At 34.8% G+C, this 22,749-nt stretch overlaps 1 protein-coding gene across 2 annotated transcripts in view; it reads right to left on the reverse strand.

The window, feature by feature from the left end:
- SYK (spleen associated tyrosine kinase) overlaps positions 1–22,749 on the reverse strand; it is a 101,578-nt gene that overhangs the window by 11,531 nt on the left and 67,298 nt on the right. For both annotated transcript variants that reach the window (XM_027839300.1, XM_027839299.1), the window contains 5 exons: positions 20,512–20,608; positions 18,271–18,448; positions 16,479–16,688; positions 4,848–5,037; positions 1,750–1,890 (listed from right to left, as the gene is read on the reverse strand). In XM_027839300.1, the coding sequence (XP_027695101.1) occupies positions 1,750–1,890; positions 4,848–5,037; positions 16,479–16,688; positions 18,271–18,448; positions 20,512–20,608 (816 nt within the window). The remainder of the gene's footprint in view (positions 1–1,749; positions 1,891–4,847; positions 5,038–16,478; positions 16,689–18,270; positions 18,449–20,511; positions 20,609–22,749) is intronic.

Here is a 22,749-nt window from a genome sequence, read left to right on the forward strand (position 1 = left end):
ATGGTCTTTATTTCTTCAGTAAAGTAAGTTATGTGAGGGTCACAGCTGCAGGGGCACTATAAAAAGCTTAAGGAAATATGAGAATTTTTGAAACAGTCCACGGTGAGCAGTGGGTTAGAGAATTAATTAGGGAAGAGTAAAAGAGTTGAACTTTCAAAATGAAAGCCCTGTTGAGATTAGTTAATATAAATTTGGTGAACACTGTAATCATGCTTGTATGACCTCCTCCAAGTCTAATCAGCAGTATTTGAGTAGGAATGAAGGCAGAAAGTCGGAGAGCAATCTAGGGTTAAAACTTGTACATGTGTGAGTTTTCTCAGGGTGTAACAAGACAGAAGAGTAAAGGGTTTTGAGAGTAAAGACTAGTGTATATTTAAACTGGCTTACTAAAGGGTCAAGATTGGGAAGAAATAAGTATAGCCAGAGGAGGGGTGATGATCTGATGAGATATTGAGGGATAGAGAGATTGCATGGTGAGAACAATGAATAAGTTTGAGAGGAAGCATAGAGAGATAGAGTGATAACAGTAATGAAAGAGTTTCAGGGTTCTTTATTGGGAATTGGAGGGTATGACAATTTCTATATGTTTCTTAGGCAGAATGGAGGAATAAGTCATGATAGTAGAGTGGATTAAGGAATGAAGTAGGTAGGGTATTTAAGGGAGTACTGGAATGTTGAAGTCTATTGGTAAATAATCTGAATCTGGCTAAGGTGATATATCAGGATAGAGCAAATATCAAAGAAAGAAAGGGTGAATTTTTTTTCCTAACTGTCTAACTTATACTTTGGAAATTACTCGTGCATTAGAGTGAAAAAAATACAATAAATCATAGTAACTCACTGATAGTCCTCATGCATTGTCATATTATTGTTAAGTATTATTTCCATTTCTAAGACCAAGATAAAATCATGTTTCTAGTATCACCTGAATGAGTTACAGATCAAGGAAGAAATCCCAGATTAAATAATAAAACTCAAGCTATTGTAGAGAATTAATTCAAATTAAAACAAGTCTTTCAATACTTCAAAAGATTCATAATTTCACTCCATCTCCCAATGTTACAAACTGAAAGCATCCCATGCCTGTATAGACATCTCCTTAAGCTACCATAGCCAAAAACTGAATCATTTAATCACCATCTTTCTGGTAATAAGACTCTATATTTACCTCGGCTTGTTCTTGACAACAGCCAACAGAGTTCACAAGCTGACAGCATAATCTTTAAGACTAACTCAAGATTATCTCCATGCCATGATGAGGCATCAAAAATAAACCAAAACACCTTAGTGGAGAATTTCCTATAATAGTAGGTATAATTGTAAAGGAGCGAACAATTTGCAAGAAATTTGACTTTAATGTGCTACAAAAACAACTCCTCAAATTAGTTATTTAGGAATTATATGTAAAAAATAAAGCAAGTCAATGATTCAGTTTTACTAGCCATCACTTAAGGTCCCATACTCAAACACACAGGAAAAAAAAAAATTCATGATGGTATTCTAGTCTCGTACTATGCAAAGATTCACATTTCAGAATGCCAAGAGGAAAATTTCAATAAATTTGGTCCTAATAAAAAAAGAAGGGCTGAAGATGATTCTCTCATGTAAAGCTAAAGTAGAACTCAAACTGTACCTTTTTTTTAATATAGTGGGGTGGAACTATGAGCCTTATTTCTCACTTGATTTATTTTTTGCTGCTTACAATGGGCACATAATTACAGTTATACAAACCAACTAACAAAAACTCACTTTATAAGGTTTCTGTCCATAGGAAAATGCTTCCCACATTAGCACTCCAAAGCTCCAAACATCACTCTTGCTAGAGAATTTGTAGTAATTGATGCATTCTGGAGCATACCACTTGACTGGCCACTTCCCATGAGTTTGTGCCTAAAAACAAATGATTTTACATATTACATGAAAAGACCAATGAGTATCAAGAGAACCCCAGAAAAATTCATTTTAAGTAAAGGGGAGAAACCCAGTGTATTTTGGTGGCCATGGAAAATCAGAGAATCTATAACAACTCCATTGTGTGATAGGTTCACTGAGCAATTTGATTCCTCCTCGGCAGGAAAAGTCTTTTCAGTTTAATGCTCCAATCTCCACATCCCTGTAAACCTCATTAGAAACTCCTAATTTGTAACGTGGGAAGTCTGAGGAAGTATGCACACATACAATAACATTATTGTATTTGAAGTCAGAGAGCCTTGGTTTAAATTGCTACTTACTGTTTGTATTACTTTGAGCAAACCATTTTACCTCTCTGGACTTGTTTTCTCCTGTAAAATGAATCTTAGATCAGATTCCTTCTAACATCCTTTCCATATTTAAATTTCTTGATCCCATATTCCTATGAGTAGAAACTGTCTCTAAGCTTTGATGGTCCATCTTGGCCATTCCTTTAGTGTTTGAGTAGTTAATATGCCTTCTTCAAGAAAATGAAACTAAAAATCATGTAGATCATTGTAACAGTCACTGATGCTAAAAGCTCAGCCATTTTAAACTTTTACTCAAATGAAGATGTAGATGTGACTTGTAAATGTTCAAATGAAAGATTTCAAAGCATCCAAATGTTTAGAATTTTAAAATTTTAACTAATTTAGATCTGTGAGGTCATGAAAGGTTACCACCTTTCATAATAATTTATCACAAACCAATCAGAAAAATATCTTTAAGATATTGGAATAGAAGAGTCTGTAACCAAATAAGGGATGGAGTAGATAACAGAAAGTAAAGAAGACTCTGGATTATATAAAAGTAAAAAAAATATATTTTGCATAAACAAAATGTATGTAGATGAAATTAGAAGGGAAATTGTAACTTGGAAAAAAAATCTTTACAGCATGTTTCTCTAATGCTGTCACTTCCAAGACATATAAGAAACTGATATGTTGAATGTGATATGAATGGTTAGTTTTCAAGGGAATATATCAAAATTATCAATAACCATATAAAAATGCTCAAAATCACTAATAATTACACAAGCAGGTTTCAAACAATTTTTTAAATATCAGGACCCCTTTAAAGTCTTAAATAGTATCAAGAATTCAAAAGAGCTAGATTATATCTATTGACATTTATTGCATTAGAAATTAAAATTGATAAATTTTTAAAATATTTGTTTACTAATTCATTTAAAATAGTAATAAGCCCATCACATGTTAACACATATGTAGATAACATTTCTTATGAAAAATAACAAAATAGCATGAAAAGTGGTATTGTTTTATGTAATTTTGCTAAATTCTTTAATATTTGCCTTAATAGGAGACACCTGGATCCTCATGTCTGCTTCTTTAATCTTTTGTGATGATATGTTGTTTTTGATGGGCAAATAATGTTTTAGTATTATAATGAAAACAATTTTGACCTCATGGACCCCCCTAAAAGTATTTTGAGGATCATCAGGGACATTTTCAGAACTTCTGAATTAGAGAAATGTAAATTAAAGCAACTCTGAGATTCTTCCTCATACAAAGTGAAAATGACAACTGTTGGAGGGACTGTGGAGGGAATATAGTGCTATAAGAAATTACAAAAGCGACAGTTTCAGAGACCTTGGGAAGAATTCTATGAATTGACCCAGAGTGAATTAACAATAAGGACTACAATTTATATGATAACAGTAATATTATAAATAAAAACAACTTTGAAAGATTAAGAGCCTGATAAATGCAATGACCAACCACAATTCCATAGGTCCATCTTCATCTAAAGATGAAGATAAAGCATAAGACATACATTTTCACATATGGTCAATGTGGGAATTTGTTTTGCTTGACTATACGTATCTGGTTAAAGGGATTTTTTTTCTTTTCCTTTTTCCGGTTTGGGGATGAGGAGATGGAGGAAGGGTAAGGATAGGGAAACGAAAGAAAGAAAGAAAGAAAAGAAGATCATTGAAGCATCTTTTTTAAAATGCATGGAAGTAAGTAGAAGAAAGGTTAAAAAGAATAAAAAACAAGTAACAGCTTTCAGATTTACATGTTAATTTTTAAGCATATTTTAAAATATAAACAAGCATTACATAAGAGTTCTATAGTTTCATATACAATTTACCATATTCTGCTCTATGTACATAAAAATGATAATTTTACTTAAGTTCAAAATTTTAAAATAAATTATAAAAATTTTCCTCTATGTACATACAAGACTTGTTTTCTTTCCATTTAAACTATGAAATCATAAAGTTATTTAAAAATCCTATACATAAAACAACTGTTTAATAAACACACTAGCCATCCTTTCCACCAAATGAGATCTATATAAATAGTTTCTCATTTTAAAATAATTTATAATTTCCTAATTACACACATTTTGAAAGAATTACCACTATAAGGTCTTATCCACATGACTAGCAATGGATGGGGCATCCATAAAGAAAAGAAAAAGTTTTGCTTTTTCTCTTTTATGGAGCTGGCATTATATTAGGGGCAGCTAGGTGGCACAGTGGATAGAGCACAGGCCCTGGATTCAGGAAGCCCGGAGTTCAAATGTGACCTCAGACACATAACACTTACTAGATGTGTGACCCTGGGCTAGTCACTTAACCCCATTCCTTAGCCCCCCCCCCCAAAAAGAGACAGCATTATATTAAAGGGCAGAGAAAAATGTGAATGATAGGTCTAATTCTCATGGTTTGACAATTTGTAAAAGGTCTTGCATGATTGAAGAAGACAAAAATAATGAAAATATGAGAATGGACAACTTCTTTTGCACATAATTGGTTTTAAATAGTTTTTTTTAATTCAACTGTTAGTAAAAAACATTGCAGAAATAGGTAGATCCAAATTCCAATTTTTTTTAACCACTAGTTACTACTGACATGGAGTGAATATACTTACCTTGTAATAGTTTTCATCAGCATTAAGTGCTTTTGAAAGTCCAAAATCACTGATTTTGGCATAATGTTGGGTAACTAGTAACACATTTCTTGCAGCTAGATCTCTGTGCACAAAATTGTTGTCCTCCAAATATTTCATCCCCATAGAAACCTGATGAACCAGTTCTATGATATTCTTATCCTTGACATGTCTGAAAATCATAAACAGGTCCTTAGTAGGTCAATAGAAATATTTTAATGACAACAAAAAAACAAATATTGAAACAAAAACTTCCTCCATATAAATAACTTTAAAACTTCTCCTTATTTTTGTTTTAAAATAATTTTATTTCATTAAATATTTCCCAATTACATGAAAAAGGTTTAACAAAAATCATTTTAAAAAAATTTGTGTTCCAAATTTTCTCTCTTTATCACCTATCCCCCTCCTTGAGAAAGAAAACAATTTGATATTGATGATATATATGAAGTCATGCAAGACATATTTCAATATTAGCCACGTTGCAAATGAAAACAAAACTAAAAATAAAAATAAAGTTAAAAAAGCATGTTTCAATTTGCATTCTCTCTCTGGAGATGGGCATTTTTTTATGATGGATCCTTTGAATCCTTGAATCATTGCCTTGATGAAAATAGCTAAATCTTTCACTATTATTCATCCTTACAGTATTGCTCTTACTATCTATAATGTTCTTCTGGTCCTGCTCACTTCACTTTGAAGGGGTAAAGTGTGCATCATTTCTTAAAGCATAATAGTATTTCATAATAATCATATACCACAACTTGTTCAGCCATTCCCCAAATGATGGGCATCCCTCAATTTCCAGTTCTTTGCCACCACAATCTGACAAGTATGAGGTGACAGTAGTGACAGCTTTTTTTTATGTGACTAGAGATAGCCTTGATTTCTTCTTCTGAAAACTGTCTGTTCATATAGTTCGACCATTTATCTACTGGGGAATGGCTTATTTTTTAAAAATTTGGCTCAGTTCCCTATATATTTGAGAAATGAGGACTTTATCAGAGAAATTTGTTGTAAAAATTGTCCCCAGTTTCCTGTTTTCTTTCTAATGTTGGCTCCATTAACTTTGTTTGTACAAAAGCCATTTAACTTCTCATAATCAAAGTTATATATTTTATTTCCTCTTTATTTCTTGTTTGGCCATAAACTTCCCTTATCTATAAGGCTAGCAGGTACATTTTCCTATGGTTCCTTAATTTACTTATGATGTCAGCCTTGATGTCTAAATAATTTCCATTTTGATCTTAGCTTGGTATACTGTATATGATGTTAGTCTATGCCTAGTTTCTGCCAAATTACTTTAGAGTTTTCTCAGAAATTGTCAAATGTCGAGTTCTTCCCCTAAAAGCTTGGATCTTTGGGTTTATCAAACACTAAATTACTATGGCCATTTACTATTGTGTATTGTATACATAGTCTGTTCCACTAATCCACCACTCTATTTCTTCACCAGTAATAAATTATTCTGATGATTACCACTTTATAATATAGTTTGAAATCTGGAACTGCTAAGCTTCCTTCTTTCACATTTTTTTTTCAATGATTCCCTTGATGTTCTTGACCTTTTGTTCTTCCAAAAGAATTTGGTTGCTATTTTTTTCTAGCTCTATAAAATAATTCTTTGGTAGTTTCATTGATATGACACAGAATAAGTAAATTAAATTAGGTGAAATTACCATGTTATTATGTTGATTCAGTCTCCTCATGAAGAAGTAATATTTCTCCATGTTTAGATCTGCCTTTATTTGTGTGAAAAGATGTTTTATAATTGTGTTCATGTAATTCCTGAGTTTGTCTTGGCAGGTAGACTTCAAAGTATTTTATTTTGTCTGCTGTTATTTTGAATGGAATTTCTCTATTTCTTTGCTGATAATATGTAAAAATGATGATTATTTATATGGGTTTAATTTATATCCAATGAATTTGCTGAAGTTGTGAATTTTTTCAACTAGTTTTTTTAATTGATTCTCTAGGGTTTTCTACCATCATATCATTTGCAAAGAGTGATAGTTTTTTTTTTGTCCTCATTGAATATTTTTATTCCTTCAATTTCCTTTTCTTCTCTTATTGCTATAGCTAACAATTCTAGCACAATATTGAATAATAGTGGTGATAATGAACATCCTTGACTCACTTCTGATCATATTAAGGAGGCTTCATATTTATCCCCATTACAGATAATATTTGCTCTTGGTTTTAGATAGATAATACTTATTATTTTAAGAAAAGCTCCATTGATTCCTATGCTTTTTAGTGTTGTGAATAGGAAGGTGTATTGTATCTTGTTAAAGGCTTTTTTCTAAATGTATTGATATATTCATTCGATTTTTGTGATTTCTGTTATTGATATGATCAATTATTCAGAAAGTTTTCCTAATATTGAAGTAGCCCTGAATTCCTTGTATAAATCATACCAGGTATAATCTTTGGTATATATTGCTGTAATCTCTTTGCTAGTATTTTATTGTGTTTTGCATCAATATTCATTAACAAAATTGGTTTATAGTTTTCTTTCTGTTCTTATTCTCTCTGGTTTAGGCATCATAACCATATCTGTGTCATAAAAGGAATTTGGAAGGATATTTTCTTTACCTATTTTTTCAAATACCATATGTAGTATTGGGATTAATCATTCCTTAAATGTTTCATGAATCTATCTGGTCCTGGGGAGATTTTTTTAGGGAGCTCATTTATGACTTATTCAATTTCTCTTTCAAAGATATTATTATCTAAGTATTTTATTTCCTCTTCTGCTAATATGGGCAGTTTATATTTTTGTAAATATTCATTCTTTTCATTTAGACTACCAGTTTTACTGACAAACAATTTAATTTCATCCTCCTTGGTATTGTATTCATGATTTTCTTTATTGATACTAGTAATGTAGTTTTCTTCTTTTTTACAAAAAAAACCAATGGCTTATTTTACTATTGTTTTTCATAAAACCAGCTCCTAGTTTTGTTAGATTCATCTTTTTTGTAAATGCTTTTCAATTTTATTAATCTTTCCTTTGTTTTCAGGATTTCCATTTTGGTGTATAATTGGGAATTTTAAATCTGTTCTTTTCTTTAGCTTTTATAGTTGCATGCTTAATTCATTGATTGGTTCTTTCTCTCTTTTGCTGATGTACTTCATTTACTGATGTACACATTCAGAGATATAAACTTTTTCCTCAGTACTGATTTCCCTTCCTTTCACAAATTTTGGAATGTTGTCTTATTATTATAATTTTCTTGAATGAAGTTACTGTTTCTATATTTCTTCTATACCCACTTATCATTTAGGTTTAAGTTATTTAATTTCCAAATAAATTTTAATCTATGCTTCCACTGTTCTTTATTAAATATAATTTTTACCGCATTGTGATTTGAAGAGTGTATTTAATATTTCCGCTTTTCTGCATTTTGTATGTAGGTTTTAATGTCCTAATACATGGTCAGTTTTTGTGAAGGTGCCATGTACAGCTAAGGTAATGGTATTCTCCTTTTCATTTCCATTCAGTTTTCTCCAGAGGTTTATCACATCTAACTTTTCTAAGATTCTATTTACATCCTTAACTTCATTTTTATTTATTTTATGGTAAGACACCAAGTCCTCAGAGGGGAAAGTTAAGGTGCCCAACTAGTATAGCTTTGTTATTTCCTCCAGTAATTCAAGTCTTCTTGACTGAAGGTCCAGTATTCTACCCATTGAGCTATATAGCTACCTCTAAACTGCAATTCCTTCTATCCCATTTTCTTCTATTTATCTTTCTCAATCTCTTTTTTTATCTTATTCCTCCTCTGAAGTCTGTTTTGCTTCTGTATACTGCCTTCTTTTATCTACCCTTGTTATCCCCTCTTTCTTTTATACCCTTCATCTCCTAGTTCCCTGTTGTGTAGATTTCTATTAACAGTTGAGCATGTGTGTGTGTGTGTGTATGTGTGTTTACATGTATTTTCCCTCTTTCAGCCTTTTTAGATGTCAGTTCAAGCATAACTCACACTCATCACCATTTTCCCATCTACTGTAAAATCTCTTCCTTCCATGTCTCTGTTACATAAGATAATTTCCCCCATTCATCTTATTCCTTGCCCCTTATCCCAGGGCATCTCTCTTTCTCAGCTACTCTTTTTAAAACATCACCCCAACATAACTGACTCACTTCCACACTCTCTTTCTATGTAGAATTGTTCTAACAATCCTAATAATGAAAGTTCTTTGAATATACAGGTACCATCTTCCCATATAAAAAGATGAAGTGTTTAATGTGGCAGTTACATGACAGAGTGGAGAGAATGCCAGACCTGGAATCAGGAAGACCTAAGTTCAAATCCTGTCTCAGACACTTATTAGCTTTGTGATCCTGGGCAAGTCACTTAGCCCTGTTTGCTTCAGTTCCCTCATTTATAAAATGAACTGGAGGAGGAAATGGCAAACTACTCCAGTATCTTTACCGAGAAAATCCCAAAATGGCATCACAAAGAATTTGACATGAATGAAAATGATTAAACAACAACAACAACAAAAACCCAGTTTAACCTTAGTGAGTCCCTGATGATTTCTCTTTCCTGTTTTCCTTTTTATGTTTCTCTTGAATCTTGTGTTTTTTTTCCCAATTACATGTCAAAACAATTTTAGCATTCATTTTTACAAGATTTCAAGTTCCAAATTTTTCTCCCTCTCACCCAGATTATACATGAGTTGTCATATAAAACATATCTCCATATTAGTCACAATTGTTAAAGAAGAAATAGATCAAAATGGAAAAAACACAAAAAAGAATAAAGTAAGTGAAAAAAAGTATTTTCTGATCTGCATTCAGAGTCCATTAGTTCTTTATCTTAGATGTGGATAGCATTTTCCTTCCTGAGTCCTTTGTACTTATGTTGGATCATTGCGTTGTTGAGAAGAGTTGAGTCATTCGTAGTTGATAATTTACTGTGTACAGTGCTTTCCTGGTTCTACTCATTTCACTTTGCAACAGTTTGTTCAAGTCTTTCCAAGGCTTTCTGAAATCTGCTTGTTTATCATTTCTTACTGCACAATAGTATTCCATTACATTCATATACCATAGCTTGTTCAGCCATCCTCCAATTGATGGGCATCCCCTCAATTTCCAATATTTTGTTACCACAAAAAGGGCTGCTATAAATATTTTTTGCACATGGAAGTCCTTTTCCCTTCTTTATGATCTCTTTGGGATACAGACTTAGTATTAGTATTGCTAGATCAAAAGGTATGCACAGTTCGGTTGCCCTTTGGGCATTGTTCCAAATTCCTCTCCAGAATGATTAGATCAGTTCACAACTCCACCAACAATGCATCAGTGCCCCAATTTTACCACGTCCTCTCTAATATTTATCATTTTTCTTTTCTGTCATTTTAGCCAATCTGATAGGTATGAGATGGTACATCAGAGTTGTTTTAATTTGCATTTCTCTAATCAAAAGTTATTTAGAGCACTTTTTCATATGCCTATAGATAGCTTTGATTTCTTTATTTGAAAACTGCCTGTTCATATCCTTTGATCATTTATCAATTAAGGAATGGCTTTTATTCTTATAGATTCAGTTCTCTTTATATTTGAGAAATGAAGCTTTTATCAGAGACACTTGCCATAAAGATTGTTTCCTAGATTTCTGCTTTCCTTCTAATCTTGGTTGCATTAGTTTTGTTTGTGCCAAAGATTTTAATTTAATATAATCAAAATCATCTATTTTATATTTTGTAATGCTCTTTAACTCTTGTTTGGTCATGAACCTGTAACTCACTTAACTTTTTCTTTAAGATTTTGGATTCTAGGGGCAGCTAGGTGGCACAATGGATAGAGCACTGGCCCTGGACTCAGGAGGACCTGAGTTCAAATCCAGCCTCAGATACACAACACTCACTAGCTGTGTGACTCTGGGCAAGTCACTTAACCCTCCCCCCCAAAAAAGAATGTGGATTCTATACCACTTGGTGCATATATCTTTAGCATTGATATTACTTCACTGTCTATGGTAGCTTTTAGAAAGATGTAGTTTCCTTCCTTATCTCTCTTTATACATATGTGTATATATATATATATATATATATATATATATATTCCTTCTAGCTGTACTATTAGTGGTACAATTTTTTAAGAATTACAAGTATCATCTTCCCATGTAGGGATGTAAGAAGTTCAGTTCTATTGAATCCCTTGTTTTCTTTTCTCTTTTTACCTTTTTAGGGTTCTCTTGGGTCTTGATATCGGAGATCAAACTTTTTGTTCAATTCTAGTCTTCTTATGAAAGCTTGAAATCCTTCTATTTCATTGAATGATCATTTTCCCCTTGAAGGATTATGCTTAATTTCACCAGGTAAGTCATTCTTGGTTGTAGTCTTTTGCCTTCCAGAATATCATGTTCCATGACCCCTAATCATTTAATGTTACAGCACTTAGTCTTGTGTAATCCTAATATTTGAATTGTTTCTTTCTGGCCACTTGTGGTATTTTTCCTTGACTAGATAGTTCTATAATTTGGATATAATGATCCTTGGAGTTTTTATTTTGAGATCCCTTTCCTGAGGTGATTAGTGGATTATTTCAATGCCTATTTTGCCCACTGGTTCCAAGATATCAGGGTAGTTATCCTGGACAATTTCTTGAAAGATGCTATCCAAGTCCTCCTGAATATGGCTTTCAGGTAGTACAATGATTCTGACATTGTCTCTCCTGAATCTATTTTCAAGGACAGCTATTTTCTCAATGAGGTCTTTTACATTTTCTTCTATTTTTTTAATTTTTTGGAACTTGTTTGATTTATTCTTGATGTCCCATAGAGTCATTGGCTTCCACTTGCCCAATTCTGACTTTTGAGGAGTTATTTTCCTCAGTTAGCTTTTGTGCATTTTTCTTTCCATTTGTCCAACTGTACTTTTTAGAAAATTATTTTCTTCAGTGGATTTTTATATCTCCTTTCCCATTTGGCCAATTCTACTTTTTAAGCAGTTATTTTCTTTTTCTAAGCTGTTGACCATTTTTTTAATAATTCTCTTGTATCACTCTCATTTATTTTCCCAATTTTTCTTCTACTTCTCTTCTATGGTCACTGGAGGCTGCCTGTTTGCCCTGGACTGTGCTGAAGCATGTGGAGGTCTCGCTGTTGGAGGCTGTCTATTTGCCTGGTGCTATGCTGAAGCACTGTGGTGGTTCTTGGAGCTGGAGTATGTCCCTTCCCCTGGCTATGCGGAGGCACATGGGGGATCCTGATGTTAGGGTTTGCCTGCTCCACCACAGTGGGGCTCAGAATCTCCCACTGATTTGTTGAGCTGGGGCTTGCTGCTGGCTTACTGGTATGCTTCCTGTCCTGGAATACATTCCCCTTTTTCCTGAGTGAGACAGTCCCTTCTTGGTGATCTAAGTTTCTTGGGCTAAAAGATTGTTTCACTCCATTGCTGGTTCCACTGTTCCAGGATTTGTTTTGGGGAGTTATTTTATGATTGTTTGGAGATGAATATGGGAGAGTTATGGCGATTTGCTGCTTTTTCACACAGATGATATTTAAACAATTTTTTCTTTTAATCCTGAAGGTAATTGAGAATAAGACTAAAAAAGCAAAAGAAAAAGTACTTAATATTCTTTAGGTTTGATTAAGTATACAAATGAAATCCTCCCTCCCATAAACAGGCTTTGATTATGTAGTAGTAATAAGTTCTCAAAACTGGATTAAGGATTATGCATAAAAAATTCCATTAATATTGTAAGTAAAATTTTAAAATTATATTCGTTTATTTTTTTCCTGTCTTGAAGTTTCTGTCAGTAATAGTAAGAGACAGAAGGACCCATTTTACAAGTCGGGCCCTCATGGATCCTTTTTAAGTTTCCTCCTTCAGCCTGTAGATGGTTGTCCATAATCATATACAAAGTTCAAGTGAAGATAGAAAGAACAAGTGAATTGCAAAAACTGAAATTCTCTGCACTTTCAGATGAACTATGGGTGGTCTGAATACCTGAATTTTTAAATGATCTCTCTTTTATCTATTTTCTAGGTCAGTTGTTTTTTCTATGGGATATTTCACATTTTCTTCTTTCATTCCTTTGAATTTGTTTTATTTTTTCTTGACATCTTATGGAGTCATTAGCTTCCAATTGCCTAATTCTAATTTTTAAGGAATTCCTTTCTTCAGTGAGCTTTTGTACCTTTTTTCCCCCATTTTGCCAATTCTCCTTTCTAAGGAGTTATTTTCATCATTGCGTCTTTGTATCACTTTTCCCCTTTGCTCTATTCTATTTTTTAAGGAGTTATTTTCTTCAATATTTTTGTACCTCTTTCACCAAGCTGTTAATTATCATTTTTTCCCTAACTCACCAATCGGTTTGAAGCCTTTTGGTTACCCTCAACCATGCTTAGCCCATATGCCAAGATGGTTTTACTGGGGTGTGGCTGCTGCACATGCTACAGCTTCTTGGAGAAGTTTCTTGAGAGCTGTGTGATAGGTGGACAACAAAGGTGGATGAGCAGCACTGAAATGGGCTTAGCAATCCTTCACACTAGAGGTGCTAGTCTTCTATGAACACCCCATATAATAGCTACCCCAAGCATGTGAAGACTTTCCCCAGGAGGAATTGGCAGATGAGAACAATTTATTCTAGTGGCCATGAAGGTGGCTAAAGCAGGTGTTGTGGGACACTTAGGGCTTGGTCAGACATTGAAGATTCCAAAGTCATCCATTGCATCTTGGACCATCACCAGTTATCTTGACTTTTGTCTTACCACTGGACTTGAATAACTCTGGAAGAGAAAGTGAGGCTGACAACTTTGTGCAATTCTGCCTCACTTAAATCCAATTCATGCAGAAGTCAAGACATCATCCTACGATATTATTGGTCCTCTTTGAAAATGAAAAATGAAAAATAATTGTCTTTTAATAATTTCCTTCCTTTGCTTTCATTTCTTTACTTAATTTTTCCTCTACCACTCCTATTTGATTTTGAAAATCGTTTTTTAAGCTCTCCAAGTATTCTTGTTGGGCTTGTATCCAAATCACATTTTCCTTTGAGGCTGTGCTTGTAGCTACTTTGACTTCATCGTCCTATTAGTTTGTATCTTGCTCTTTTCTGTCAACAGAATAGCTTTTTATGGTCAGGCTCTTTTTCGGTCATTTGTTCATTTTTCCAACCTATTTCTTGATTGGAACTTTATGTTAATGTTGCAGTCTGTTCTCTGTGTGTGTATGTGTAGGGGCAGGAGAGGGAAAGGGGAGCAGCAGTGTCTCAAGCTTCAGGATTTTTCGCATTGCTGTTTTTAGAGCCATTTCCGAGGGTTTTGAAATTTCTGTTGCTTCCAAAATGGTGTGATCTCGAGGGAGATGTGGTCACTGCTCTTTTGGTCTGTACTCTTGTCCTTACCCAGCAAACGCCCCTGACCTCTTGGGACTGCAATCAATACTGCTCCTCAGAGTCCCTGATCCCCTGAGACCTGAAGTGATACTGCCCCTCAGGGCTTCCATTCTCTCTTGACAGAAAGTGCTCTTCTCTACCTTGAACCCAGAAGTGGGTATAGGCAATGGAGTTGCCAAACAGTATCTGGTCCTGTGTCCAGTGCTAGCATAGGGGTACCCTGTAATCTCTTTCTGACCAGTTGCTAAGTTTTACTATCTCTGCCTTGAGAGCTCCTGAAGTTGCTGATGCTTCTCTCACCACTACCTAGTCCTACCATTAGTGTTTTATCGATGTGAGCTCCAGGCCATCCTCCTTCCTTATGTTGCAAATCTCTCTAATTTCCTATGTTGTCTTGGACTGGAAGAATGTCTCACTCTGTTCTTTTGTTGAATCTGTCACTTCAGAATTCGATTTGAGCATTATTTTAAAGTTGTTTGAAGGGGAGTGTTGGGAGAGCTCAGCTGAGTGTTTTCTCTACTCTACCATCTTGGCTCTGTCCCCAGAAATTTTCCAAGCCTTAACCTTCTTGGAATTCAAGGGTAAGAGTGGCAATGGAAAACCTTAGTTTTAATCACATCTGATCTTCCAAAAATATCATTTTAGGAAATCTTGAAAAAAAAAAGGTTTTAACAAATTCAAAGGAAACGAGTCCAGCTCTTGATTTAACATAGCTGCCAAATTTATGTTATGGGAAAACAGAAAGGTAGCAAAGACATATTCTTTGGATGGTGATATGAACATAATGGAAAGTTGTGGGGTTTTTTTAATTTTCCCTCTTTGTTACCTTTGAGTATTCAAGAAAGTGGAGGACTACATAATGCCAATTGGGTTTATGCTTTAGGAAATACAACTCTGGTAAGATACAGATACATGAAGTCCTGGGGAGGGAGCACAAAACATATTATTCCTTTATTTTTCAAATTTGATAAGATAATCAAAACTATCCTTGGGGTTGGAGAGACTTTCTTATTCTCAATTTTCCAGTATTTTCTTTTACTGGTCTTTATGATTTTTGTTACAAAAATAAGTTAAATCATGTTCTTATGTTTGCTCTGATTATTCTTTTACACTTTGCCAATGGCATTGGCTTCATATAGGTCTTCATCACTCCATGTTATCATTCTTCCTTCAAACTGTTTACAATTATGTAGTGGTGTATTGGGATAAGGGAAAGAGATATTCATAGTAAATTTTCCATCTTACGAGAACTAGTCGATATCAACACTAGCCTGGGAATTGGTTGTTTTTAGAATTAAGATCAGTTAACCATAAGTACAATATACAAAACTTTAAGAGGGATTTAATGGTACAAAATTGCAGGCACGGGGTGCTAGTTAAATGTCAAAATCAAAACATTTTGTAATGCCTTTCAAAATGTTTCTCTGAAATATTTGTCTCAAAGGGATTTAATCCAATAAGTAAGCATACCTTGTCAAAACATCTTGTAACTGATTGGTTTCACTTGGCTAGGGCAAGTTAAATAAAATGAAAGACTGAAGACAAAAATCATTAAAACAAGTCCTCATTCTTTGACACTTCCAAGATGGCATAGAATTGGAGCTTTGTTGAGTGTAACATGACAGAATGTGACCCTTCAGAGACAATTACTGAAACTACCCCCTTATACTTTCCTTTAACATTTTTTTCTTTTTTTTTTCCTTTAACATTTTTGTAGGTCCCCATATGAAGGGGAAAGGGGCACTGGTAAATATTTTAGAAATGTCTGCAATATGCTTGGTTTTTTTGTTTGTTTGTTTGTTTGTCGGCAATTGGGGTTAAGCGACTTGCCCAGGGTCACACAGCTAGTAAGTGTCAAGTGTTTGGTCTGAGGCTGGATTTGAACTCAGGTCTTCCTGACTTCAGGGCTTGTGCTCTATCCACTGAGCCATCTAGCTGCCCCCTGCAACATACTTGTTTATGAATCTTTTAGAGCAGAGGTGCAAAACTCATAGAAATGAGGCCATTAAACCACACATAAGGATCCCTGTGGGTCACATATTGTTTTAGAACCTTATTAACATTATCCATGTGCTGATGTGTTTTTATTTATTTTGTTAAATATTTCTCAATCACATTTTAACCTGGTTAGGATAGCAGTTGAGAGTTTTGTGAGCTTCAGTGAGGTCTGTGTATTTGACACCTATGCTCTAGAGGAAACACAGCGCTGGTATTGTTACTAGAGGATTATCCAGAATACTGAGTAATTAGGGAAAACATACCTGTTTTTCTGCAGATATTTATTGAGTGGACCAAGTTCAGCCATCTCCATGACTAACATCCATGATTCAGCTTCACATATCCCAATCATTCGAACAATGTAAGGATTGTCTAGCTGTTGCATGACATTTGCTTCTCTTAATAACTCATCTTTAATTGCAGGGTCATTGGTCTCATTTTTGAGTATCTTTACAGCCACTAACTTTTCACCTCTACAAAACGAATTCAAACATACATAATACATACATACATATATACTTTTAGACATTATCCTATGAGACATATTTCCTAATTGCAAATAATCATATAAAACTATCTATCTCTCTGTTATTGAAGGAAAGTAAGTTATCCTTTGAAATAACGATTAATTGGTTTCTTTCTCAAATTTTTTCCTGCTGTTTCTCTTTTCACTTCAACCCTCCACCAAAACAGAAAAAGTTTACTGCTTTAAACTGGGGAAAGCAAGGAAGAGGTTAAATCTCCAGAGAAAAGTTGGAATTAGATAATACTTCTTAAAGAAATATGAAATTATTTTAACTTTCAGATGCATTATATGTATTATGACATAATCAGAAAATCTTAATGCTAGGAAGAACCAGAGTAGTTCTCCAACTTGTGAAATGTTTACATTTTAATGGTTCAAATTTAAATAGGCTTTTTGCAACTTGGAACACATTTTTCCCTAATTTGTAGCAATCTGTGAATATTGATTTAGCTTATAACACATCTGGAATAATATGTATCTACAGTGAAAAATAGCAAAACAAATATAATACTATAAAGTAACGTTTTTCTTTTAAACATGATAAAATAAAATTACTCATAAGAAAACACTTTAAAAGCATACACAGCCTACAATGTACTTGGTATAACTAATCTGGCTCTTAGCTCTGACACATGCAGAAAAGAAAGGTGTGTTCCTTGGGCAATTATCATTTCCTAATTGAACATATTGCAGACCTTGGCTCAAAAGTACAATGATTCTGGAAAGCTGGTGAACAAGTTTTTACTATTGCATTATATTTTACTGTACTGTATCATATCAGCTTTTTGGCTCTTTTAGATCTTGCCTTTGGAAAAACCCAAAAGTTAAGTAAGATGATCATGGCCTAAGGATAGGATCTTTCGTTTTAGATTCAGGAATACACAAAGGAAAGGAGACAGCTTCAAATCAGTTTTGAACCACTAGACCAAAAAAGAGGATCATTGTGCATATGTGCATGTGGAGTGAACTCATGCTATATTTGCCTATTTATATCTTTGAGTCTTAAAGTTACATACTCCTACTGAACTCAGTTTTACTTGAATAAAAATTATGTAATATAAATCTAAAATGCTTTCAACTTTCTTCCATGTGTTTCAGTTAACATAGAGGTTTAATCACTGCAAAGTGATAAGGACTTCTGGGACTTCTATACCTAGTTCTAGGACAGTTTATGTTCAACTAAGTCTAAGTCTGGTCAACCAAGTCAAATTCGATGCATATTAACCCAACCAATTTCTGAAGATTTCCCACTGCCTACAGAGATCCATGTCACAAAGTCTGCTATAATAAAAACACTGTAAAGTATATATAGCATGATATACTAATGGTACCAGAAATTCATGCCAAAATAAAACATCAAATGGGGATTTAACCATATAGCACTACCTTTTGCATTTACAGGTTTTACACTCACATTTACACATACACACACACACACATACACACATATATATTTACACGTATTTAATTAATAAATACTAAAAAGACAGAAAATGTATTTGAGAACACAGCTGAAAACAGCAACTTACTTTTTCATCCTATAGCGACCCCTTTTAACAGTCCCAAAGTTACCAGAGCCAAGTTCTCCTTCTTCCAAAGTCAATAATGTTCTGTCCAGACGCACCTCTTTGGGTCTGATTTCTTCTGGATCTGCATATGGACTTTCATAGACTGCAGTATCCATTGGTAAGGCTTCCCTCTGCATATCTGCAAATCAATTAAACACATTTTCATCAGCCCCACCCAGGAGATGAGTTTCCCTTTACAAATGCAACTGAGTAGACATACATTTTGCTCTTTTTTATTTTTTCAATGTGGAGCAAGTACCATTCTATACCAATATTAATGTTACTTTTTATTTAGACTAGTCTTTATGGGAAATTATGATAAACTTTTAGGCAATTAGGGCAGTATTTCAGATTTTGCTTCTATAGACTAAGTGGGTAGGACAAAAGATTTCATAGATCATCTAGTCTATTAACTCCTGTGTACCTCACTAGCATTAATGGGATAAGCAGTCCAGCTTTCAATTAATTTTCAATTAACCAATGAGAAATGAGAGAGGTAAATTGTAAATTCATGCTGCAATGTCCATTTCATCATTGATGAACTGGACAATGCCATAATACAAATATCAAAACAAAAGAACAGTCTGTCACCAGACCATATATACATATATATATACGTAGTTATGTATATATATATAGTTATATATATATAGTTATATATATATAGTTATATAGTGAGGCAATTGGGGTTAAGTGACTTGCCCAGAGTTACACAGGTAGGAAGTATTATGTGAGATCGGATTTGAACTCAGGTCCTCCTGATGCCAGGGCCGGTGCTCTATCCACTGTACCACCTAGCTGCCTTGACCATTTATATTTTTAAAAGAACACTAGGAGATCAAACAGTAACTTATTGAATGGCCTGTCATTGATGTAGCTTCTTAAAAGTGCCTTTGCATCCTAAACTATTATCAAAGAAAATTGTCTGCTGCTGACTCTCAGTCTTCAATATCTTTAAATTGTGGTGTCCAGAACTTCATACAATACATGAGATATGTTCTGACCATGATGAAGAAGGGTTATCATTTCTTTATTCCTTGTAACTATGACTCAATGTAGTTGGAGATTGCATTACAATGCCACCTCATACTGTTATTTTTTGTGATATTGTAGTCAACTAAAATCCTTCAGACATTTTTAGACAAACTGCTGTCCTACCATGCCTTTCCCACCCTGTTCTAGTGGAACTGCTTCTTAAAAATCTAAGTTTAATAGTTTACATTATCCCTATTGATTTTATCTTCTATTGAATTTATTCTTGAATTTAGATTCAGCCTATGCTTTAGCATGTCAAGATCTATTTTTTTTTTCATTCTGACACTGTCAACCATTATGTTAGCTATTCCTCCCATCTAGAAGGTCTCTGAAAAGAGTTGACCACTGACATAAGCCTTAATGAAAGCAAAAGATTCTAGGAACTTAAGGCATGGAGCATACCTGTAGAAATGTGTGTAGATAGGAGATGGAATGTCAACTTTGGAAAAAGCTAATAGGCATGTGTGGTTGAACTCTAGAGTGAATGAAGGGGAATAATATGAAATATTATGAACCATATTGTGAAAGACTTTAATGTTAGTCTGAAAATTTTTATATTTGATCTGCGAATCAATAGGGTTTAGGTGCAGATAAGAAATATCTGATTAATTAAGATTTTCACCTTTTAAAGATTATTTTGGCAGCAAAGTGAAAGCTAGATTGAAAAGCAGAGTAACTAGAAGCAAGGATTTCACTTAAGATGATATTACAATATTCCAGGCTAGAAGTTATGAGGCTGACCTAGGGAACAATTTTGTGGGTGGAATATGACATGTGAATGTGAGATATGCTGTGAAGATGGGATAAACAAGGTGTGGCAACTGGTGGATAGGAGTGTGGAAAGAAGAAAAGTCAAGAATAACTGGGATACAAACCTGAGGGCCTGGAAGAATGATAGTATACTCAATAGGAACTAAAGTTTGAAGAAGGGATAGGTTTGGAGGGTGAAGGTGATTCCATTTTTGACATGTTGGGTTTAGGATACAATTGTGACATCCAGATGGAATTGGAGACAGGCAGTCAGTGACATGGGACTGATTTGAGACACCCAAATGGATAAGAATGCCAAGAGAGTATAGAGAGAATGAAGAAGTGACAATGAAGGTACAGAAACTACAGAAAAGAGTGGGTTAAATGAGCATGGTTTAAACATGTGATTTTACCCACCTAGTGCAGCTCCCAAAGTGGTACCATCTGTCCTCGGTAGCACATAAGGATTAAATTCCACTGAACTTTCTGGCCGGCTAACATTGGAAGGATATGACTGAAGCACAAAATGAAACATTTTAATATAGCTCATGAATATACATTTGATCTGTTGCTTCTTTGCTTATTATAGCTTAATTTATGTAAGAAAGACATAGACAAGAATTACAGACAGACAGACAGAAATTAACTAAAATTTTATCTTCTTCAGGTTATTGCTTGGGCACATTTTGATTAAATAAAACATATGGTATAGAAACATAAAATCAATGTAAATATTTTAAAGCCTTTCTTCTAACATAACTAATTTCAAGAATTCCTACAGAACTCTCTTCTTGTGGACACTGAACTTATAAAATTGAGTGGCATTTTAGATATTATTTCAGATACTGAAAATTCCTAAGGACTTTTTTTTCTCCTTTGGACCTAAGTTAAACATCAACACTAGGAAAAATAAACAAATAAACAAAAACTACCTTCCATTTTTGATCTACTTGTCTTTTTCCTAGGAGACATTAGGATCAAAGATTTAGAATTGGAAAGGATGTTGAAGCCCGCTTAGTACAATTCTTTCCTTTTAAAGATGAAGGAGGGGCAGCTAGGTGGCGCAGTGGATAGAGCACTGGTCCTGAAGTCAGGAGGACCTGAGTTCAAATCCAGCCTCAGACCAAACACTTGACACGTACTAGCTGTGTGACCTTGGGCAAGTCACTTAACCCTGATTGCCTCACTAAGAAAAAAAAAAGATGAAGGAAACTGAAACCCAGAAGGGTAAAGTGTCTTGCATATGGTAACACAAGTTGTTGTTGTTGTTTGTCCTTCATTTTGAAAGAGGATCATAACACTGGGAAGATGATATCAAGTGAATAGGATTTAAGTGAGGTAGGGCTGTGTAGTGCAGTCACAAGCCTCACTCTCTCCTCCTGAGCCATCTGAATCCAGTGGCAAGATTTAGATCAGGATGACTGCAGATGGCCCCAAATGTAGTGGAGACCTTGGTCTTTTAAAGCTAAGGTCTTTTGCAGCTCTCAGTTTGTCTAAGGCAATGTCCATTCAGTGATTAAGGCTAGGTAAGAAATGAGGCAAAAATAGCTCATTGTAGGTGATTAACAAATGCTAATTGACTGACTGACTAATTCACTGACTAATGGGAGATAATCACAGAGAAAAGCATTCATTGGTATTAAGAAGGACCAGTAAAGGTTTGTTCTGAAAGGTGAGATTTTAAGCACAGGTGTGTTCTTAAAGGAGCAGCTAGGTAGCATAGTGGATAGAGCACTGGGCCTGGAGTTAGGAAGCCTTGAGTTCAAATCTGGCCTTAGATACTAGCTGTGTGACCCTGGGCAAACCACTTAACCCCTTTTGCCTCAGTTTCCTCTTCTGTAAAATGAGCTGGAGAAGGAAATGGCAAACCACTCCAGTATCTTTGCCAAGAAAATCCCAAATGTGGTCAGGAAGAGTCAGACATGACTGATACACCTAAACAACAACAAAAGTGGTAGTAATTATCTCCTTTCCTTAATTTACAACCAGGGTGTGAATGCAAATTATGAAGAACAGCAAGAAGGCCACAGCTGCTAGTTTGTAGGGTGTATGGAGAGTTAGAAAGAGGCCAAAGTGGGACTGCTTGAAAAGCTGACTGTCAGAGCAGAAAGGGTTCTTAAAGATCATCCACAAAATCCTCATTTTACTGAGAAAGGAGCCCTAGAGGGGAAGGTCCTTGATCAAGGCAACACAAGGGTCAGTGCCAGGGCCAGGATAGTGCCCAGCTTTCATCTCTCCTAACCACCAGATACCTTCTCCTGTGGGCACCCAGGCCCAGCATGGAAAACAGCCAGGCATTTCATTTGGAGTTTGGCAACAGAACTCAAACTGGCTTCCAGGAGAAACCAGAGGAGCCTAAAGCTAGAGTCAGGAGTCTGGCCTCATTGTGGCAGAAGACATTAGCACCACCTGTAACTCAGTCCCAAATGGTTGATGCCCAGGACCTCAGTGGTCCAAAAGAAACTACTCTTTTCCTTCCTAACTGCAGTCAGAGTCTGCTGGTCCCCATAGATTCTAGCATCCCAGAGCTGTTAGGGACATCAGGGGAATCCTGGTCCTCCCTCCCACAGTTAAGAATCCCCTTTTCAGCCTCCCCACAGGGACTTATTTCCCTTGACTCATCCACCTCCCGTGAAGGCTAGATCTGTGTGTGTG

This window comes from Vombatus ursinus, unplaced genomic scaffold (assembly GCF_900497805.2).
Source record: "Vombatus ursinus unplaced genomic scaffold, bare-nosed wombat genome assembly UNPS02014832.1, whole genome shotgun sequence".
NCBI lineage: Eukaryota > Metazoa > Chordata > Mammalia > Diprotodontia > Vombatidae > Vombatus > Vombatus ursinus.